This window comes from Primulina huaijiensis, chromosome 4 (assembly GCF_012295235.1).
Source record: "Primulina huaijiensis isolate GDHJ02 chromosome 4, ASM1229523v2, whole genome shotgun sequence".
NCBI lineage: Eukaryota > Viridiplantae > Streptophyta > Magnoliopsida > Lamiales > Gesneriaceae > Primulina > Primulina huaijiensis.
The window spans coordinates 819,860-838,634 of NC_133309.1; the positions used below are offsets into that span (position 1 = coordinate 819,860).

The 18,775-nt window shown below is 34.2% G+C and overlaps 1 protein-coding gene across 1 annotated transcript; it reads right to left on the minus strand.

Moving 5' to 3' along the window:
• Positions 1-18,096: 18,096 nt before the first annotated feature.
• On the minus strand, positions 18,097-18,420 carry LOC140975853 (uncharacterized). Its single transcript, XM_073439782.1, has one exon. It carries the CDS (start codon positions 18,418-18,420, stop codon positions 18,097-18,099), a length of 324 nt encoding a protein of 107 aa, XP_073295883.1.
• Between the last annotated feature and the right edge of the window lie 355 nt (positions 18,421-18,775).

The following is an 18,775-nucleotide window of genomic DNA, read 5'->3' on the forward strand; positions in this document are numbered from 1 at the left end:
ATAACGGAATATATGTTTAATTCCGTTCCAGTGTCTCTTTGTTGGATATGTGCTAAATCTTGCCAATAAATTTACGGCAAAAGATATATCAGGCCTTGTACAATTTGTAAGATACATAAGGGCACCGATAGCACTTAAATATGGTACTTCTGGACCAAGAATATCTTCATCATCTTCACATGGACGAAATGGATCCTTTTCTATGTTTAATGATCTAACAACCATTGGAGTACTTAAAGGATTTGATTTATCCATATTAAAACGTTTAAGGATCTTTTCTGTATAATTTTTCTGGTGAACAAATATTCCACATTCTTTTTGTTCAATTTGTAAACCCAGACAATACTTGGTTTTTCCAAGATCCTTCATTTCAAATTCTTCCTTCAAGTATGACACAACTTCATGAATTTCATTATTCGTTCCAATGATGTTTAAATCATCAACATATACAGCAATAATTACGCATCCGGATGTTATTTTCTTAATGAAAACACAAGGGCATACTGAATTATTTACATATCCTTTTTTCATCAAATGATCACTTAGCCGATTATACCACATCCGGCCAGATTGCTTTAACCCATGTAATGATCTTTGTAATTTCACAGAATAACATTCTCTGGGTTTTGAACTTTGTGCTTCAGGCATCTTAAATCCTTCATGGATTTTCATATATATATTACTATCAAGTGATCCATATAAGTAAGCTGTAACATCCATAAGATGCATTTCTAAATTTTCAGATACTGCCAAGCTAATCAAATACCGAAAAGTAATTGCATCCATCACAGGATAATACGTTTCTTCATAATCAATTCCAGGCCTTTGAGAAAAACCTTGTCCAACAAGTCGAGCTTTATATCTTACTATTTCATTTTTCTCATTTCACTTTCGAATAAAAACCCATTTGTATCCAACAGGTTTTACACCTTCAGGTGAATGGACTATAGGTCCAAAAACATTACGTTTATTTAGCGAATCCAATTCAACATGGATGACATCTTTCCATTTTATCCAATCCTACCGATTTTTACATTCACCAAAAGATTTTGGTTCGTGATCTTCATTATCATTTATTATGTCGATTGCCACATTATAAGAAAATATATCATCAATTTCTTCTATATCTTTTCGATTCCATATTTTTCCAGTATTAATATAATTAATAGAGATTTCATGATTCTCGTCAGTTTGTGGTTCTGACAGAACATTTTCATCATCATGTGTTTCTTAAGAACAACATTCTCTATTTTGTAATCATCATGTGTTTATTCAGGAACATCATTCTCTATTTTGTGATCATTGTGTTTCTCTATGAATTTTTTTTTCGATGATTTTTATCATTTGAACCGACTGGTCTTCCACGCTTCAGGCGTTTTACGACATCATGACTTTGTTTAATTTGTTTATTTGGAATTTCAATTCGAGCAGGAGCATTTACAGCATGTATATATGATTTAGTTACCCCTTTTGTATCTGTAAATGCATCTGGTATTTGATTTGCTATTCTTTGCAAGTGCACAATTTGCTGTACATCTTTTTCACATTGTTGTGTTCTTGGATCCAGATATAACAATGATGATACATACCATGTAATTTCTTTTTCGATATGTTTCTTGTCTCCACCTAACATTGGGAAGATTTCCTCATTAAAATGACAATCAGCAAAACGTGCTGTGAACACGTCGCCTGTCTGATTTTCAAGATATCGAATGATTGATGGACTATCATAACCGATATAAATACCAATCTTTCTTTGAGATCCCATTTTCTTTCTTTGAGGTGGTGCAATAGGCACATACACCATACATCCAAAAATTCTCAGATGAGAAATGTCTGGTTCTTTACCAAATGCAAGCTGCAATGGGGAGTATTTATGATATGCACTTGGTCTTATGCGAATTAATGCAGCGGCATGTAAAATTTCATGTCCCCATATAGAAATAGGGTGCTTTGTTTTCATATACATTGGTCTAGCAATTATTTGCAGACGTTTAATCAATGATTCAGCCAATCCATTTTGTGTATGTACATGAGCAACATGATGCTCAACAATGATTCTCATAGACATACAATAATCATTGAAAGTCTGGGAAGTAAATTCACCAGCATTATCAAGTCTAATTTTCTTGATTGTATAATCGGGAAATTGATTCCTCAATTTTATTATTTGAGCAAGAATGCAACATTTCGAGTTGACAATAAACATACATGTGACCATCTGCTGGAGGCATCAATCAATACCATAAAGTATCTGAATGGACCACATGGTGGATGAATTGGTACACAAATATCACCCTGCATACGTTCAAGAAACATTGGTGATTCAGTTTGGATTTTGGCTGGTGATGGTCTTATAATAAGTTTTCCAAGAGAACATGCTTTACATTGAAACTTATTATTCTGAAAGATCTTCTGGTCTTTCAACGGATGACCATGTGTATTTTCTATAATTCTTCGCATCATTGTTGAACCAAGATGTCCTAATCGATCATGCCAATTGGTTAATATTGAAGAATTATCAACTACCATGTTTGATTCAATGAGACGTATATGTGTATAATGCAATCCAGTAGGGAGCATTGGTAGTTTTTCAATCACATATTTCTTTCCTGATTTATATGTGGTAAGACACATATATTTCTCATTCCCTTCATTCATTGTTTGAGTATCATACCCATGGGAATATATATCATTAAAACTCAACAAATTTCTTTTCGATTGTGATGAATATAAAGCATCATTGATCAAAGATTTTGTACCATTAGGTAACAAAAATTGTGCTTTACCACATCTTTTAATCAAGTCTACAGGACCTGATATTGTATTCATCGTTGTTTTTGTTGGTTTTAGTTACAAGAAATCTCTTTTAGCACGGAGGATAGAATGCATTGTATCACTAGCGGGTATGCAAACTTCAGCTTTGCTCATAGCATTTTCCATATTTGAACTTAAAAAAAATATGCAATGAAAAAAAAAAATTAATGACAATAAATATGTAAATATAACACATATCATAATTGTCCAATAAAACATTATCATATAAATACATGAAAATTAAATTATTGTACATTTATATTATACCACTATATTGTTCATTTTCAGAGAAATCATTGAGAAAACCTGCAGCATTAATATTTTTTATTTCTATCCCACCAACATATTGATCATTTCCATAGAAATCATTCATAAAATCATCAGCATCAATATGGTTCATTTCTATCCCACCAACATATTGATCATTTCCAGAGAAATCATTCATAAAATCAGCAGCATCAAAATGAGTTGAATAACTCAAATGGTCACTTCGCTCAGTGAAGTTGGTGTCTTTTTCTTTCCCCTTTATCGATTCTTTATAGAGCTTGCAAAGGTGCTCAGGGGCTCGACAAATACGAGACCAATGTCCTGGAGTGCCGCATCTGAAACAAGAATTTTCAAATCTTTTTGAGTGATTTTCATTAACACTCACGTTCTCATGATGCCTTTTCTGTGGGTGGTTCGTGACGCCCTTTTGAGATGAGTTATAAAAATAACTATCTCTATTATTTTCAAAACCACGGCCTCGACCACGACCACGACCAATTCCACGTCCACGTCCACGACCACGACCTCGACCTCGACCAAAACCTTGTCTTTGAATTTGATTTTGGTTTCCAGGTTTAAATTCATTTTTACTTACAGCATTTACGTTCTGGAAATGCTGATGATCCAGTGGGTCGGGGCTGATGATTTCTCATTAGTAGCTCGTGGTTTTTGTCCGCCACAAGAAGACAGGCGATGAGCTCAGAATATCTCGCAAATCCACGCACTCTATATTGTTGCTGTAAAGTTATATTTGATGCGTGAAACGTGGAAAATGTTTTTTCAATCATTTCCGATTCTGTGACCTCATGTCCACAAAATTTTAGCTGCGAGATTATTCGATACATCGCTGAATTGTAATCACTGACTTTCTTAAAATCTTGGAATCTTAACATATTTCATTCATCACGGGCGGTCGGAAGTATAACTTCCCTTATATGTTCAAATCTTTCTTTCAATCCTTTCCACAGAGCCATGAGATCTTTTTCGATGAGATATTCACATTTTAAACCTTCATCGAGATGTCGACGCAAAAATATTATAGCTTTTGCTTTTTTTGTGTGATGAAGATATACCATTTTCTTTAATGGTCTCGCTTAAACCCAATGACTCAAGATGCATTTCTACATCGAGAGTCCATGGCATATAATTTTTCTCCGTAATGTGGAGTGCAACAAATTCGAGCTTTGTCAAGTTTGACATGGTGCTACTAAAAAAAATTATGATGCATTTTATTAGTTAATGAATATTGCAATACAAAGTAATGGATAAACAACAAATACAAGCATTCGTAAAAATAAAGAAAACACATGAGGAGGATATTCTCCGATAAGTACAAGATTCGTGAGTATTATAACCAAAATAATTAAAAATAACTTTGTGAAAGCCATCTTCTTTTTTCTTCAAAAATTTGATGAAGAATAATTTTAGAGAAGAAGAGAAAGTTGGAGTGATTGAATATGTTTGTGAGATCATATTTATAGGGCAAAAACTAGCCGTTTTGTTACCGTTTATGACCGTTGGTGTACAAGAAAATAAATGTATGTATTTGTATAATTTTATGGTAATAATATGGTGTATATAATATTAGTAATGTTTTAAATAATTATGTATATCATATCACAATATTATAATGAGGTGTCATAAGATATTTTGTTTAAAAACCTTATAGACTTTTATACTTGTCGTATCCCTTACCGGGAGTGTGGGATGTCGTCTTAACATCCTCCCAGGATTTATAACAAGTTTTTTGAAAAATTTATTTTTATTATTTATAATAACATTATATTATATAGTAAATATATAAACAATAAAATAAATATTATTACTTTTGTTACCTTTTTCTTCTGTTTTGGAGCTTGGAAAAATATGGAGGACTTTTAGAGCTTCGTGCTGATAACGTGTTGTGAAAAGTAAAAATTTACGGTAAAAAATAAAAATCTCAAACTCTCAAAATTATCACACTACATACTTTATAATGTTTTTCTCTCAACTCAATTGTGATTTTCTTCACAAATGAGAGATCTATTTATAGAAAATTTTTACAAATAATCCAAAAATAAATTACATCATTACCTTCATCATCACACATAAATTTCAATATTCAACACCTAATTTTACCTAATTTTCAACATTCAAATATTCAACATTCAAATATTCAATACACACATTTTAAATATTATTTTTCAACAATTTAATCTTATTTTCATTATTATATTTGGTATTGTCGTTGACCGTGGCGAGCGAGGATGGTGAAATCTCTGTCAAACAAAATAATAAAGTAAAAAAATTATATGTAATTATAGAATAATATTCAAATTTTACCTTTTTTAAATTTGAATTGGGATATGTTATTCAAAACTTTTTATTATATTTATCTAAAATTCATGATTTTTAAATTTGTTTAACGACATTAAACACACTCTAAATGAAAAAAATAATAATACAAATGTCCAGCCTCCGAATATGTGTCTGAGTTGGTGAAACAAGTGAGTATTTTAATAATGATTACGAGTTCGATTCTCCTTACCAATGTCACTGTGTTTGCATAATATGATTACCTGACTGACGTGATTTGGATGTAGTAAATGATCACGAGTTCGATTATCCTTATCAATTTCACTGTGTTTGCATAATATCATTTACCTGACTGGCGTGATTTGGAGACTACTGCATTAACCTAATAGTTTATCAAATACTCATCGATTTTATTTTTTAATTTTAGTTTTTTTGTTATTAAAGTGTTTACGTGACATTAGATATTAGACACATCAATACCACATTAAAAAAAAAAAAGAAGACAAATTACAAGATAAACAATATAAAAAACTACAATTGAAATTTCACAAGGAAACAAAATAACAAAAGACACTATAAAGTCTTCTGATTTAAACAATAAACACTAAATTGGGACCATAAAAATAATATTTTATTGATATTTTCTAATAATATATGAAGAGAAATATATTTTCCTAATAATTTCTTAATTTAATTTATTTTCCTAATATTAATTTTTTTCTTGTTGATTTGATTATTTGATAAGATTGTGCCTTTCTAGAGAATGTGATAAATATGATAAGATCTTTCTAGATATGGTATTTATGATAATAATTTGTATGATATGATAACTTATTCTTAATAGAATTCTTGTTTACCATATCTTGTAGGTTTCCTTGTGGAGATAAACTCTAGGAGAGAGAAGCTCTATAAATAAGAGAACAAGGACATTGTTGCGGGCTCTTCCTCGTTCAATAATTCACACACACTTTTGCACGTCGTGTTTTTCAGAGAAATAAATTCACGAAGCCGTTGCTGATCGGAAGATTAGTGATCGTTGTGTTTCCCTGAATGTTGCAAACATCTACATACAACATCCGTAACGATGTTGGATGAAGATAGTATTTAGTTGATCGTGTTTTTCGGGATCACGTTTTGCTTTCTTAATTACGTTTTATTATTGTTGGTTGCTTTTAGAAAGTATTTATTTTCTCAATATGTTGAGAAAAATGATTTTTGTTTAGATCACTAGTGATAGGTTTTTGTAAACGATTTGGTTTTCTAGTGATTAATTTTTGCCCTGAGGTACCACACAATTATTTTTACTTGTGCAAATTTAATCTTGTCCATCTATTTATTTAAAGTCAATTTGTGTTACAAAATAAAATATTCCGCTGCATGTTGTCTTAAATGTTGTAACATTTGACACAATATTTTATTCTGATATAACACAAATTAACAATTTACACTACTGTTGATATATTTACACATATCTGTCGAACAATATCTCCTTACAAGTGGTATCAGAGCCCACTCTTGATATACTAAGTGCTGATTCTGGTTTTTGTTTTGTTTGAAAGAATTAATCAAATGGACACATCAGTTGCAAACGCAGCACTTCGACCACTAGTTCTAGATGGAAACAACTACAGTCTATGGAAAGTCGAAATCAGATATTACATAAAATCCATAGATGAACAAGCATGGAAGCGTGTCATCAATGGATGGACTTAACCAATCATGATAGATCAAGATGGTGACAGTTTGCCATAACCTGAAACTGACTGGACTGCTGATAAAGTGCAAAATTCGTACTACAACTCAAAAGCCCTAAATGCTATATTTACTTCGGTCGACATGAACATGTTCAGTTTGATCACAAACTGTACTTCTGCTAAGAATGCATGAGATACTCTCCATAGACACCGTGAAGGTTTTTAGAGTGTGCGACGAACTAGACTAAGGATGCTTACTTCCAAATTCGAGATGATGAGGATGGAAGAATCTGAGAACATACTCGATTATGATCGTCGTCTACGTGAAGTCGCTAATGAGACGTTCAGTCTTGGAAACCCCATCTCCAATGAACGATTAGTTAGCAAAGTTCTCCGCTCTTTGCCCAAAAGATTCAATGTAAAAATTTGTGCAATAGATGAGGCAAAGGACACTTCTCAAATAGCTTTGGAAGATCTTATCAGTTCACTTCGCACCTTTGAGATGAACATGGATATGCAGAAAAGGACAAAGGTAAAACAATTGCCTTCCAAGTCTTAAATGACTCTTATAATGATCTTCTTCAAATATCCCAAGAAGTTAATGAATCTGATCTTTGTGAGGATTCCATCGCCTATATCACAGAGAAATTTGGGGATTATTTGAAAAGAATTAGAGATAAGAAAGCTGGACAACAATCGAAATTTCCAAGTCTTCCAGCACCTGAAAGGCCACAACGATTTCCTGCCAAGCAATAATTTCAACCAAGGAATGAAGGCAAGGGACAATTTAATTTAAAAAAGTAAGATTCGGTGCAGTGTAGAGAATGCAATGGCTTTGGTCACTATGTCAACGAATGTGCTAACAGATTACGCAAGAACAAAGGCTATAATGTGTCTCTAAGCGATGAAGAATCTGATGATGAAGAGAAATCCAAAGATGAAGGCAATCACACCTCCTTGACTGCACTGTTGACAGAAAAACGTTTGCTGCAAGTGAATCTTTTAGGTGTTGCCATACCTAGGCGCAACACGTGTTCAAAATCAGTTTGTTTAAAATCTATATCTTCTGGAAATTCGAGTGTAGATGATGGGTTGGAAGCTGATGCTGAAGAAATCACTCTTGAGAGTGTACAAAAGCTTTATGAGGAGTTGTATGTCGATTGGACCAAAAGAAACAAGCTTAACTAAACTCTCATGAAGGAGAACATCGAACTAAAAGCTGTGGTTTACAAACTTGAAGTAATCCTGAGCAAAAAGGACTTGGAACAAGGCAAGACCAATGGTGAGCTTCAAAAGGCAACTGAGACTTTATCCAAGTTTAATTCGAGCACATCCAAGCTTGAATCCATACTCTTGATGGGAAGAGATGACAAGAAAGGCTTATGTTTCAAAGACAGTATGTTTGAGATTGGTGAATCATCCAAGTCGACTATCTTTGTGAAAGAAAAAGATGTTACATCCACACGACCTACATCTCCAATCAAAAGCTCTCCACCAAAAGGATAACCTGCTGCACCCGTTCCTAAGAAAAGAAAATGTAGGTATGTATGTCATTACTGTTTTAAGCCTAGATATATCAGACCCCACTGTTTTAAACTATGGGATGACCGCATGTTTCAAACTTTAATATTCCACTGCATGTTGTCTTAAATGTTGTAACATTTGACACAACACTTAATTCTGATAAAACACAAATTTACAATTTTATATTACTACTGATATATTATCTTACACTACTGATATATTTACTCATATCTGTCAAGCTATATTCCTTACAATATATATTAAATAAAATATAAGGAAATTTATATTATTTTCCTTCACATTAACTACAGTGATGACTGATGCGTATGCCTTTTCGTACAAACAGTTCTCAACTCCTCACATGGATATCTTCCAAATAACTTCACGTGCTATATATATATATATATATAAGCTACACATAAATCCACAAACGAATAATTAAATATGAGAAAAAATATAGAATTTTTATTGTACCAATATTATCTTGAAAAAATATCGAATTTTTGGTATACTGAATATTTCGGTACGATATGGTAACGATACCAAATTTTTCGGCGCGATAACATTATGAAATTTGAAAATTTCGATATATATCGGAATATGGAAACAATATATAAAAATTTAAAAATATACAATATTTTTAAATAATAAATTTATAAAATTTTAAAAATATAAGATTTTTTTTTGTATATATCGATATCGCACAAAAATCTCGGTATACCGTACAATTTCGATATAATCGGTATACTAGTTATGTATACCGAAAATTTCAGTATTCGGTATAATCGTTATGCTAGTTATATGTAACGAAAATTTCAGTACGATATCGATATAATATTTTTTACACCGAAATTTTGATACATGTACAATTTTTGATACAATACGGTAAATCACCTCTACGAATAATATATATGCAGTTGAAAGGAATATTTTATTCCTTTATTATTTTGATAAATTGATATTATCAATTTATGATTTTGCCTTTCTAGATTATTGCTTGATTTATTTCTAGATTATGAAATTTTTCTTGATTTATTCCTATATGATAAGATCTTGGTTGATTTATATCTAGATATTATATGATTTGTTTTTTAATATGATTTTTATCTCTAAGATATTTTATCCTTGTTAAAAAGAGTTTTATATCTAATGAAAATCTTGTTTCCATACTTTGTAGGACTCTTCTATGGAATAACTTTTAGGTCAAAGCCATAATATAAAGATGTATAGCCTTACAGCCGTACAAGGTTTTTGAGAGAGAGAAAAAAAAAAGCTTTTGAGAGACAAGTGGGGTTGTAGAGAGAGAAGAGGCTTGAGTGGCAGAGAAGCTTAGAGAGAGAAGAGCTTTGGAGAGAGAGCGAAGCTAGACTCTTCGTGGAGACTTTTTATGATCTTTTGGAGAGTTTCCTTTCGTGGTTTTGAAGAGTGTTCTTTTGTGTCTTCGTGAGCTTTCTCGTGTGTGATCTCTACGTGGTTTTTCGTGGACTTAGTGCATAGTCTTTTTACAGAGATTACTGAAGAATATTTTTAATGTTGAAGACTTTGTGTGATTGAGTCACAGACTTTGCCGTGTTGCTGATTTGTGTTGCCAACACTCGAAGAACAACACTGACGCAGAGTGTTGATCGAAGAGTGGTTTCGTTTGGTTTTAAGCAATACGTTTTTATTTTATGCATCTAGTTTTAGTATTGATTTATTTTGATGCATGTTAATTCCTTGGAGTGTCAATGAATTTAGTTTTGTTATTCTCACTAGTATTGTTTTTGGTGTAAACGATTTACATAATTTTCTAGTGAATTTTTTTTGCCATGAGACATCGCACAAGTATTCGTACTTGTGCATAATTTAAAACTGGTGTTTATTTATTAAATTTACATTTGTGTGTTAATAATTAATTTCCACTGCAGTGTTGTGTGCTGGTGTTGACAACACCCGAGCACAACACTAACTTCTGATACACACAAATATATTTATTTCCTGTACAACATTCCTTACAAGTGGTATCAGAGCCAACGCTTGATACACTAAGTGATTGATTCTGGTTTATTGTTGTTTTTGCAGGAAATATAATAAAAGCTCAATGGATGTATTGGCTTCAAGTGCTGTTTTTAGACCACCGGTCTTGGATGGATCTAATGCAAATGAATGTGTCAACAGACTTCGTAAGAACAAAGGCATGACAGTTTCCTTGAGTGATGAAGACTCAGAAGAAGATCTGGAATCTTGTAAAGGAGAAGAACACTCTTTCATGTCTGTTGTTTTGAAGGAAAAATGCTGGCTGCAAGTCAACCCGCACGGTGTTGCCGCAGGTGTTGCAACACCAGGCCGCAACACCACTTCAAAATCCTTGTTTCTCAATGCTAAATCTCACAATGACTCAGGTAATCATGAAATCCAGGATACTGATTTTGATGAACTCACCTTTGAAAGTGTGCAGGCTATGTATGAATAGTTATATGAAGATTGGATCAAAAGAAATAAACAAATTCAATCCTCTCTAAGGAGAATATTGATCTGAAAGAATGTGTGTCTCGACTTGAAGTTGTGCTTAACAAGAAGGATCTTGAGCTTTGTAGAGTTAAGGATGATCTTGAGAAGGCCTCAAAAACTCTTGAAAAATTTAACTCAAGTTCAACAAAACTTGACTCGATGTTAATGATGGGAAAAGATAACAGAGCTGGTCTTGGATATGTTGAAAGTGTATATGAACATGGTCAATCTTCCAACTCCAGATCAATATCAATTGTGTTTGTAAAGGAAAGTGAAGACAATTATGTCCCTTTAATGGTGAACCCTCCTACGAAGACTCTGCCAATCTCAAAGCTAGCCTCGGAACAAAGGCCAAAACAAAATAGAGCTTCTCCATCTCCTTTGAAAGTTGATCCTTCGGTGAAAATGTCACAAACCAAGAAATCAGTGTCAACTTCTAAATCAAAGCAAAGAAAGCGACATTTTATCTGCCACTACTGTCATAAGCCAGGTCACATCAAACCTTTTTGTTTTAAGCTGAGAAATGACTATATGAACTGACATGTAAATCGGGTGACAACAGTCAAGAAACCTCCTGTGAAGAAAGTTTGGGTACCAAAAGCTGTTATTCATTGCAATATCATTTATACATCTTTTAAAACTAACATTGCAGGTATATGGTATTTCGACAGTGGGTGCTCACGCCACATGACCGGATTTAAAGAACACCTCACGGATTATGTTGAAGTAAAAAGTGGGCGTGTAACCTATGGTGGTGGTGCCAAAGGAAGAATTGTAGCCAAAGCAACTCTGAATGTTGATGGGCTTCCTGAACTTCACAATGTTCTACACGTTGAAGGACTTAATTCGAACTTAATAAGCATAATTCAACTTTGTGATAATAATTTTCATGTTAGGTTCAATAAAAATAATTGTGAAGTTTTTAATGATGTCAATGTTTGTATTATGTCAGGTACTCCGTCTGCTGACAACTGCTATCTTTTGGGAGAAGGTGATGATTGTCGAAGTGTAAGGTAAATGATTTGGACCTATGGCATCAAAAACTGGGACACGTGAGTATCAATACCTTGAAGAATCTGCGTAAGTTTGATGCTGTGAGAGGTATGCCCAATTTAAATTTAGGTGCTGTGTATGTCTGTGGTCCATGTCAGAAAGGTAAACAAACCCGTGTTGCGCACCCGGTGTTGCAACACTTTGGGACAACACAGTGCCTTGAACTTTTACATATGGATATAATGGGTCCAATGGATGTTGAGAGCTTGGGTGGTAAGAAATATTCATTTGTTTGTGTTGATGATTAATTGCGTTTTACTTGGATAAGTTTCCTTAGAGAAAAATCTGATACTTTTGATGTTTTTAAGAAATTGCATGCTAGGATAACAAATTTGTATTATGTGAGGGTGGTCAAGATAAGAACCGATCATGGTAAAGAGTTTGAAAATTCACATTTTACTTATTTGTGTGACAAAAAAGGTATCACTCATGAATTTTTAGCTCCAAAGACTCCTCAACAAAATGGCATAGCTGAGAGGAAAAATAGAACCCTTCTAGAAATGGCTCGAGTCATGCTAAGTTCCAAGAATGTGTCAAAACGTTTTTGGGCCGAAGCTGTAAATACTGCATGTCACATTTTCAACCGTGTATTTTTAAGGAGTGGATCTACCATGACATCTTATGAAATCTTAATGGGAAGAAAACCAAACCTTAAATACTTTCATATCTTAAGTTGTGTTTGTTATGTTTTAAATGATCGTGATCATCGTGCAAAATTTGACTACAAAAGTGATAAATGTCTATTTCTCTGATATTCAATGAATAGTCGGGTTTACCGTGTTTTTATTTTGAGAACTAGAACAACTATTGAGTCAATTAATGTGGTGTTTGATGATTTTGCAGATATAACAGGAAAAACCAATGAGGATGATACTGAAGGACTGCTGGATATAAGTGAGCCACTGACCAGTATTGGTGTTGAGCCTGATGTTGAGTCCAGTGAGGCAATACCAAGCACAACACCGCCTCTGAACCTAACAGAAATTGTGGATAATGATAACGATGAAGATGATGCGGTGATCAATTGTGAAAAAGAAATTCCCAACAAGATTCAGAAGAATCACCCATCATCACAAATCAATTGATGAAGTACATGAAGTTGTACAAACTAGGAAGAAAGAGAAGGTCGATTACCGAAAGATGATTGGGCTAGTATGCATGAGCTTCGAGTACTCCCATGTAAGTCACTCTTGTTTTATATCTAAAATTGAACCCAAGAATATAAATGATGCACTAAAAGACGAATTTTGGGTCAATGCAATGCATGAAGAACTTGAACAATTTGTGCGCAATGATGTTTGGGATTTGGTTCCTAGACCAACGAATAACAATGTTATTGGAACAAAATGGATTTTAAAAAATAAAACAGATGAATATGGTAACATTGTTCGAAACAAGGCTCGGTTGGTAGCTCAAGGGTATACGCAGATTGAGGGGGTGGATTTTGATGAAGCCTTCGCTCCTGTAGCCCGAATTGAGTCAGTCCGACTGTTGCTTGCCATATGCGCATCAAGTTGTATCAAATGGACGTAAAAAGTGCTTGTTTGAATGGAATTTTGAATGAGGAAGTATATGTAAGTCAACCTAAAGGATTTGAAGATCCTCATCACATGAAGCATGTCTACAAGCTGAAGAAAGCTTTATATGGACTGAAACAGGCTCCACGAGCATGGTATGGTAGGTTGGCTGATTATTTGATCAACTTGAGCTTTAAACAAGGTAAGGTTGATAAAACCCTTTTTATTCAAACTTTGAAGCATGATATTTTGATTTGCCAAGTCTATGTAGATGACATTATCTTTGGTGCTTCATCACAAAAGCTTGTTGATAACTTTGTTGAATGCATGTCATCACAATTTGAAATGAACATGGTAGGAGAGTTGAATTTCTTCCTTGGATTGCAAGTTAAACAATTGTATGATGGTACATTTCTTTGTCAATCCAAGTATGCTAAGAATCTGATCAAAATGTTCCCAAATGATAATGTTAAGCATATGAAAACTCCCATGGGGTCTAGTGAAAAACTGTCTAAAGATGATGTTGCCGACGGTGTTAACACCACCATGTACCGCAGCATCATCGGTAGCCTTTTGTACTTAACTGCTACTCGTCCCGATATCATGTTCAGTGTGTGTTTGTGTGCTAGGTACCAATCAAATCTAAAAATCACACCTAAAAGCTGTGAAACGTATACTTAGATACGTTGCAGGTACACTAGATTTAGGATTGTGGTACACACAAGAGACAAACACAAATCTGGTAGGTTTTTCTGATGTTGATTGGGCTGGAGACCTAGATGATAGTAAGAGCACTTTGGGTGGGTGTTTCTACATAGGGAATAACCTTGTGTCTTGGTACAGTAAGAAACAAAACTGTGTGTCCCTATCCACTGCTGAGTCTGAATATGTAGCATCTGCAAATTGCTGCTCACGACTTGTTTGGATGAACCAAATGATTGAAGATTATGGCTTTCATAGTGACATCATGATAGTATATTGTGACAACTCTAGTGCTATAGACATTTCTAAGAATCATGTTCAACACTTTAGAACAATACACATAGACATAAGACATCACTTTATTCGAGATTTGGTTGAAAAAGGTATAATTCGACTGTAATTTGTTAGGACTGACAATCAATTGGCTGATATATTCACGAAACCCTTGGACTTTGAGAGATTTTCCAATCTTCAGAAGTCTCTCAGCATGTGCGTACAATAATCACACACACATGTTGTCACTGGTGTTGCCAACACCAGTGACAACACCATTTTTGCATGTCTATTTTTAGGATGCTAGGCATACTGCATAATCATAATCATCCTATTTATTTGTGTAAAGTCTGAACAGTGAAGACAATTTCTGAAAGGTGCTCTCTGAGTGTTCATACTTCCAATCAAATGTTGAGGAGTAAATTATGCTCAATCCAAGGCATCGAGTAGTTGAGGATATTCATGGAAATCGTGATCTTGTCCAATGTGAAAAAGTGACTTGGAAAATGTGAGCATAAGGAGAAAAACAGAAAAGAGGTAAATAATAAAAAAAATTTGTTTAGAAGAAAATGGAAAAAGCTACATAGAGGAGTCCATTGAAAACCGTTATTCTAGTGTGGGAGCTACCACTTCTAAGTCAAAATAGTAATGGAAAAAGCTACCTATGGGAGTCCATTGAAGTCCGTTCTTCTAGTGTGGAAGCTACCATTTTTGAATCAAAAGAAAATTTTATGGAAGTTTGACTAAAACTCAGTGGTGTTGTCAGGAGGTGTTGCCAACACCAAGTTCAGACACAGCACAATTTATACATTGTCTGACATTTCGATAATTCATCATATTGGAGGCGTATTTAGGACATGCATATTGATTTTTGTTTCGTGAATTCATCATGTATAGTGACATATCAGTATCTGACCTATAACAGTCGATAAAAACCTTGATTACCTAGATTTTGAATTTATGTATCTACTTGTGTCAGTGGGTTATAATCGACGTGGGTTTCACTGGATATTCTTTTGAAATCGTTGTAACACGAGTTTGAATCAATTTTACTATTTGATTTTGGGATTAAACCATGATTAGTTTTTTGGGTAAATTTCGAAAATATTATCTTTACCATGCGGATTGTTAAAAACTTAAGGATTGAATCAATGTGTTTTTTTTCCGTTGGAGCAAGAGTATATATGTTTTGTTACCGTTGAATCCTTGATAATTACTCTTGCTTATTTTCACTTACTCTCGCATCTTTCCTTACTCTCGTGATTTCTTTGTGCGTTTTTGTGAGTAACACCTGATATACCTTTATAATTTTCTCTCATATTTTACAGGTGACTGAAGATACTACTGATGTTGAGTCTGATGTTGTCAACACCGCTGACAACATAGAATTTTTGATAATGATGCGTATGACCAACAAAATTTGACGGCATTCTTCAAAGATCGATGACGGCTTGCTATAATTGTCAAGTTCTCCCCGACTGTCATCAATGCTATCATTGATGAATCTGGACCTATCTTGGTCAGCTACTGGTGTTGCCACTGGTGTTGGCAACACGACGTCCTCGTCCACTTCCCTCCCGATGGATTTGTCTTGCTCTCTACTTACAGGCCCAAAATTGACTTTGATCTACGGCACATTCAAAAGGCCAAAGAACTCATTGCTTACTACGTGGTTGAGTATAGTCTGCTTTTGGAAGTTGGCTTACATTCTGGCCAAAAAAGGGGAGCAGGAGGACAAAAAATACAAAGGAATGATGCTGAAGCATCTGGAGTTGCTGAGATTGAATGAATACTTATTCTCTGTCTTTAATGTTGTTTTTGGGTTGCTCTTATAGCTATTTGCGTGATTAATGAATTTCTCATTTGTATGTCTTCTTATGTTTTCAGGTGTTCTAATGATGGTGTTGACAACACTGTCAACAACACCAGTGCTCTAACATGTTTAATTCAGGAGGAGATGAGCTTTAACTCAGGGGAAGACATTCTTTAACTCAGGGGGAGCTTAACTGATTGAGATGCTTGTCAAGATTATCATTTTTGGATGTTTTGTCCAGAAAGGCAAAAAGGAGGAGATTAAAAGGAATATTTTATTCCTTTATTATTTTGATAAATTGATATTATCAATTTATGATTTTGCCTTTCTAGATTATTTCTTGATTTATTTTTAGATTATGAAATTTTTCTTGATTTATTCCTATATAATAAGATCTTGGTTGATTTATATCTAGATATTATATGATTTGTTTTTTAATATGATTTTTATCTCCAAGATATTTTATCCTTGTTAAAAAGAGTTTTATATCTAATGAAAATCTTGTTTCCATATTTTGTAGGACTCTTCTATGGAATAACTTTTAGGTCAAAGCCATAATATAAAGATGTATAGCCTTACAGCCGTACAAGGTTTTTGAGAGAGAGAGAAAAAAAGCTTTGGAGAAACAAGTGGGGTTGTAGAGAGAGAAGAAGCTTGAGTGGCAGAAAGGCTTAGAGAGAGAAGAGCTTTGGAGAGAGAGCGAAGCTAGACTCTTCGTGGAGACTTTTTTGTGATCTTTTGGAGAGTCTCCTTTCGTGGTTTTGAAGAGTGTTCTTTTGTGTCTTCGTGAGCTTTCTCGTGTGTGATCTCTACGTGGTTTTTCGTGGACTTAGTGCATAGTCTTTTTACAGAGATTACTGAAGAATATTTTTAATGTTGAAGACTTTGTGTAATTGATCAGTCACAGACTTTGCCGTGTTGTTGATTTGTGTTGCCAACACTCGAAGAATAACACTGACGCAGAGTGTTGATCGAAGAGTGGTTTCGTTTGGTTTTAAGCAATACGTTTTTATTTTATGCATCTAGTTTTGGTATTGGTTTATTTTGATGCATGTTAATTCCTTGGAGTGTCAAGGAATTTAGTTTTGTTATTCTCACTAGTATTGTTTTTGGTGTAAACGATTTACATAATTTTCTTGTGAATTTTTTGCCATGAGGCATCGCACAAGTATTCGTTCTTGTGCATAATTTAAAACCGGTGTTTATTTATTAAAGTTATATTTGTGTGTTAATAATTAATTTCCACTGCCGTGTTGTGCGCTCGTGTTGACAACACCCGAGCACAACACTAACTTCTGATACACACAAATATATTTATTTCCTATACAACGTCCCTTACAGCAGTCAATTACAAAAACAGAATCATAGATATATACATTAATTAACAATGTTTCTGACTTTATACATTATAATTCGAATAAAGATTTATAAACTACCGATGAGCACTTCGACTGGTCCTATATTAATACATAATAATTCACAACCGACGAAAAATGCCCAGAAAATGTTGAAAAAGAGAACTGATTTGTCTTTTATTCGATATATTGATCATCTATATGAGCTATATTATGCTTTTTTAACATTTAAACTGATAGATAATCATACAAAACAAAGATTTTTTCGTAATTAATGACTACCATTGATCTTTTAATCAAGTACTGGATCGTGCTGATCTGGGCAGATAAACAATGGATTCCGACACGGCGCAGCCTCTCTTGCAAGAGCCATACATGCTTATGAATCCAAACCTGTCGCTCAGAGTCCTTGTAATGAAATTCTTGGAGCTTCCCTTCCAGAAATGGCCCAAATCTGTGCCATGATCATCCTTGGAACATTCCATTAGAGCCACGAGAAATGGATCATTCTTCGTGGCGGCGGCGGCGGAGACGGAGTTCCCGGCCGGAGGGAGAGGGAGGAGGCTCCTTGTTGATTTCGAATTCTTGTAGGATTCTTGGTACTTGGGGATTCCGGGCATCTTCTCCCAAGAAAATGGGATTCCTTTGAAATGGGGAGGGCTAATACATGGAGTAGTGTTAGTGATGCTGCTAAATGTTGCGAATGAAGGAATGTTCCGGCGGGCAGATGACGGTGGCCGGAATGTCGGAGCGGCTTCGGATTCGCCGGAGTGGATATGGACGTCGCTATGGTTGAATATTGTAGGAGTCGGAGCCATTGTTGATCTTGATCCAGAGGAGCTTGCCGGGGAGAGGCTTATACAACTTTTTCTCTGCTTTAGTGATGTTGTGGATAATATAAATGGAACCACGGATCTTAATTTTGGGTGCATAGTCCGTAAATTCTAATTAACATAATAATTTACAAATCATGTT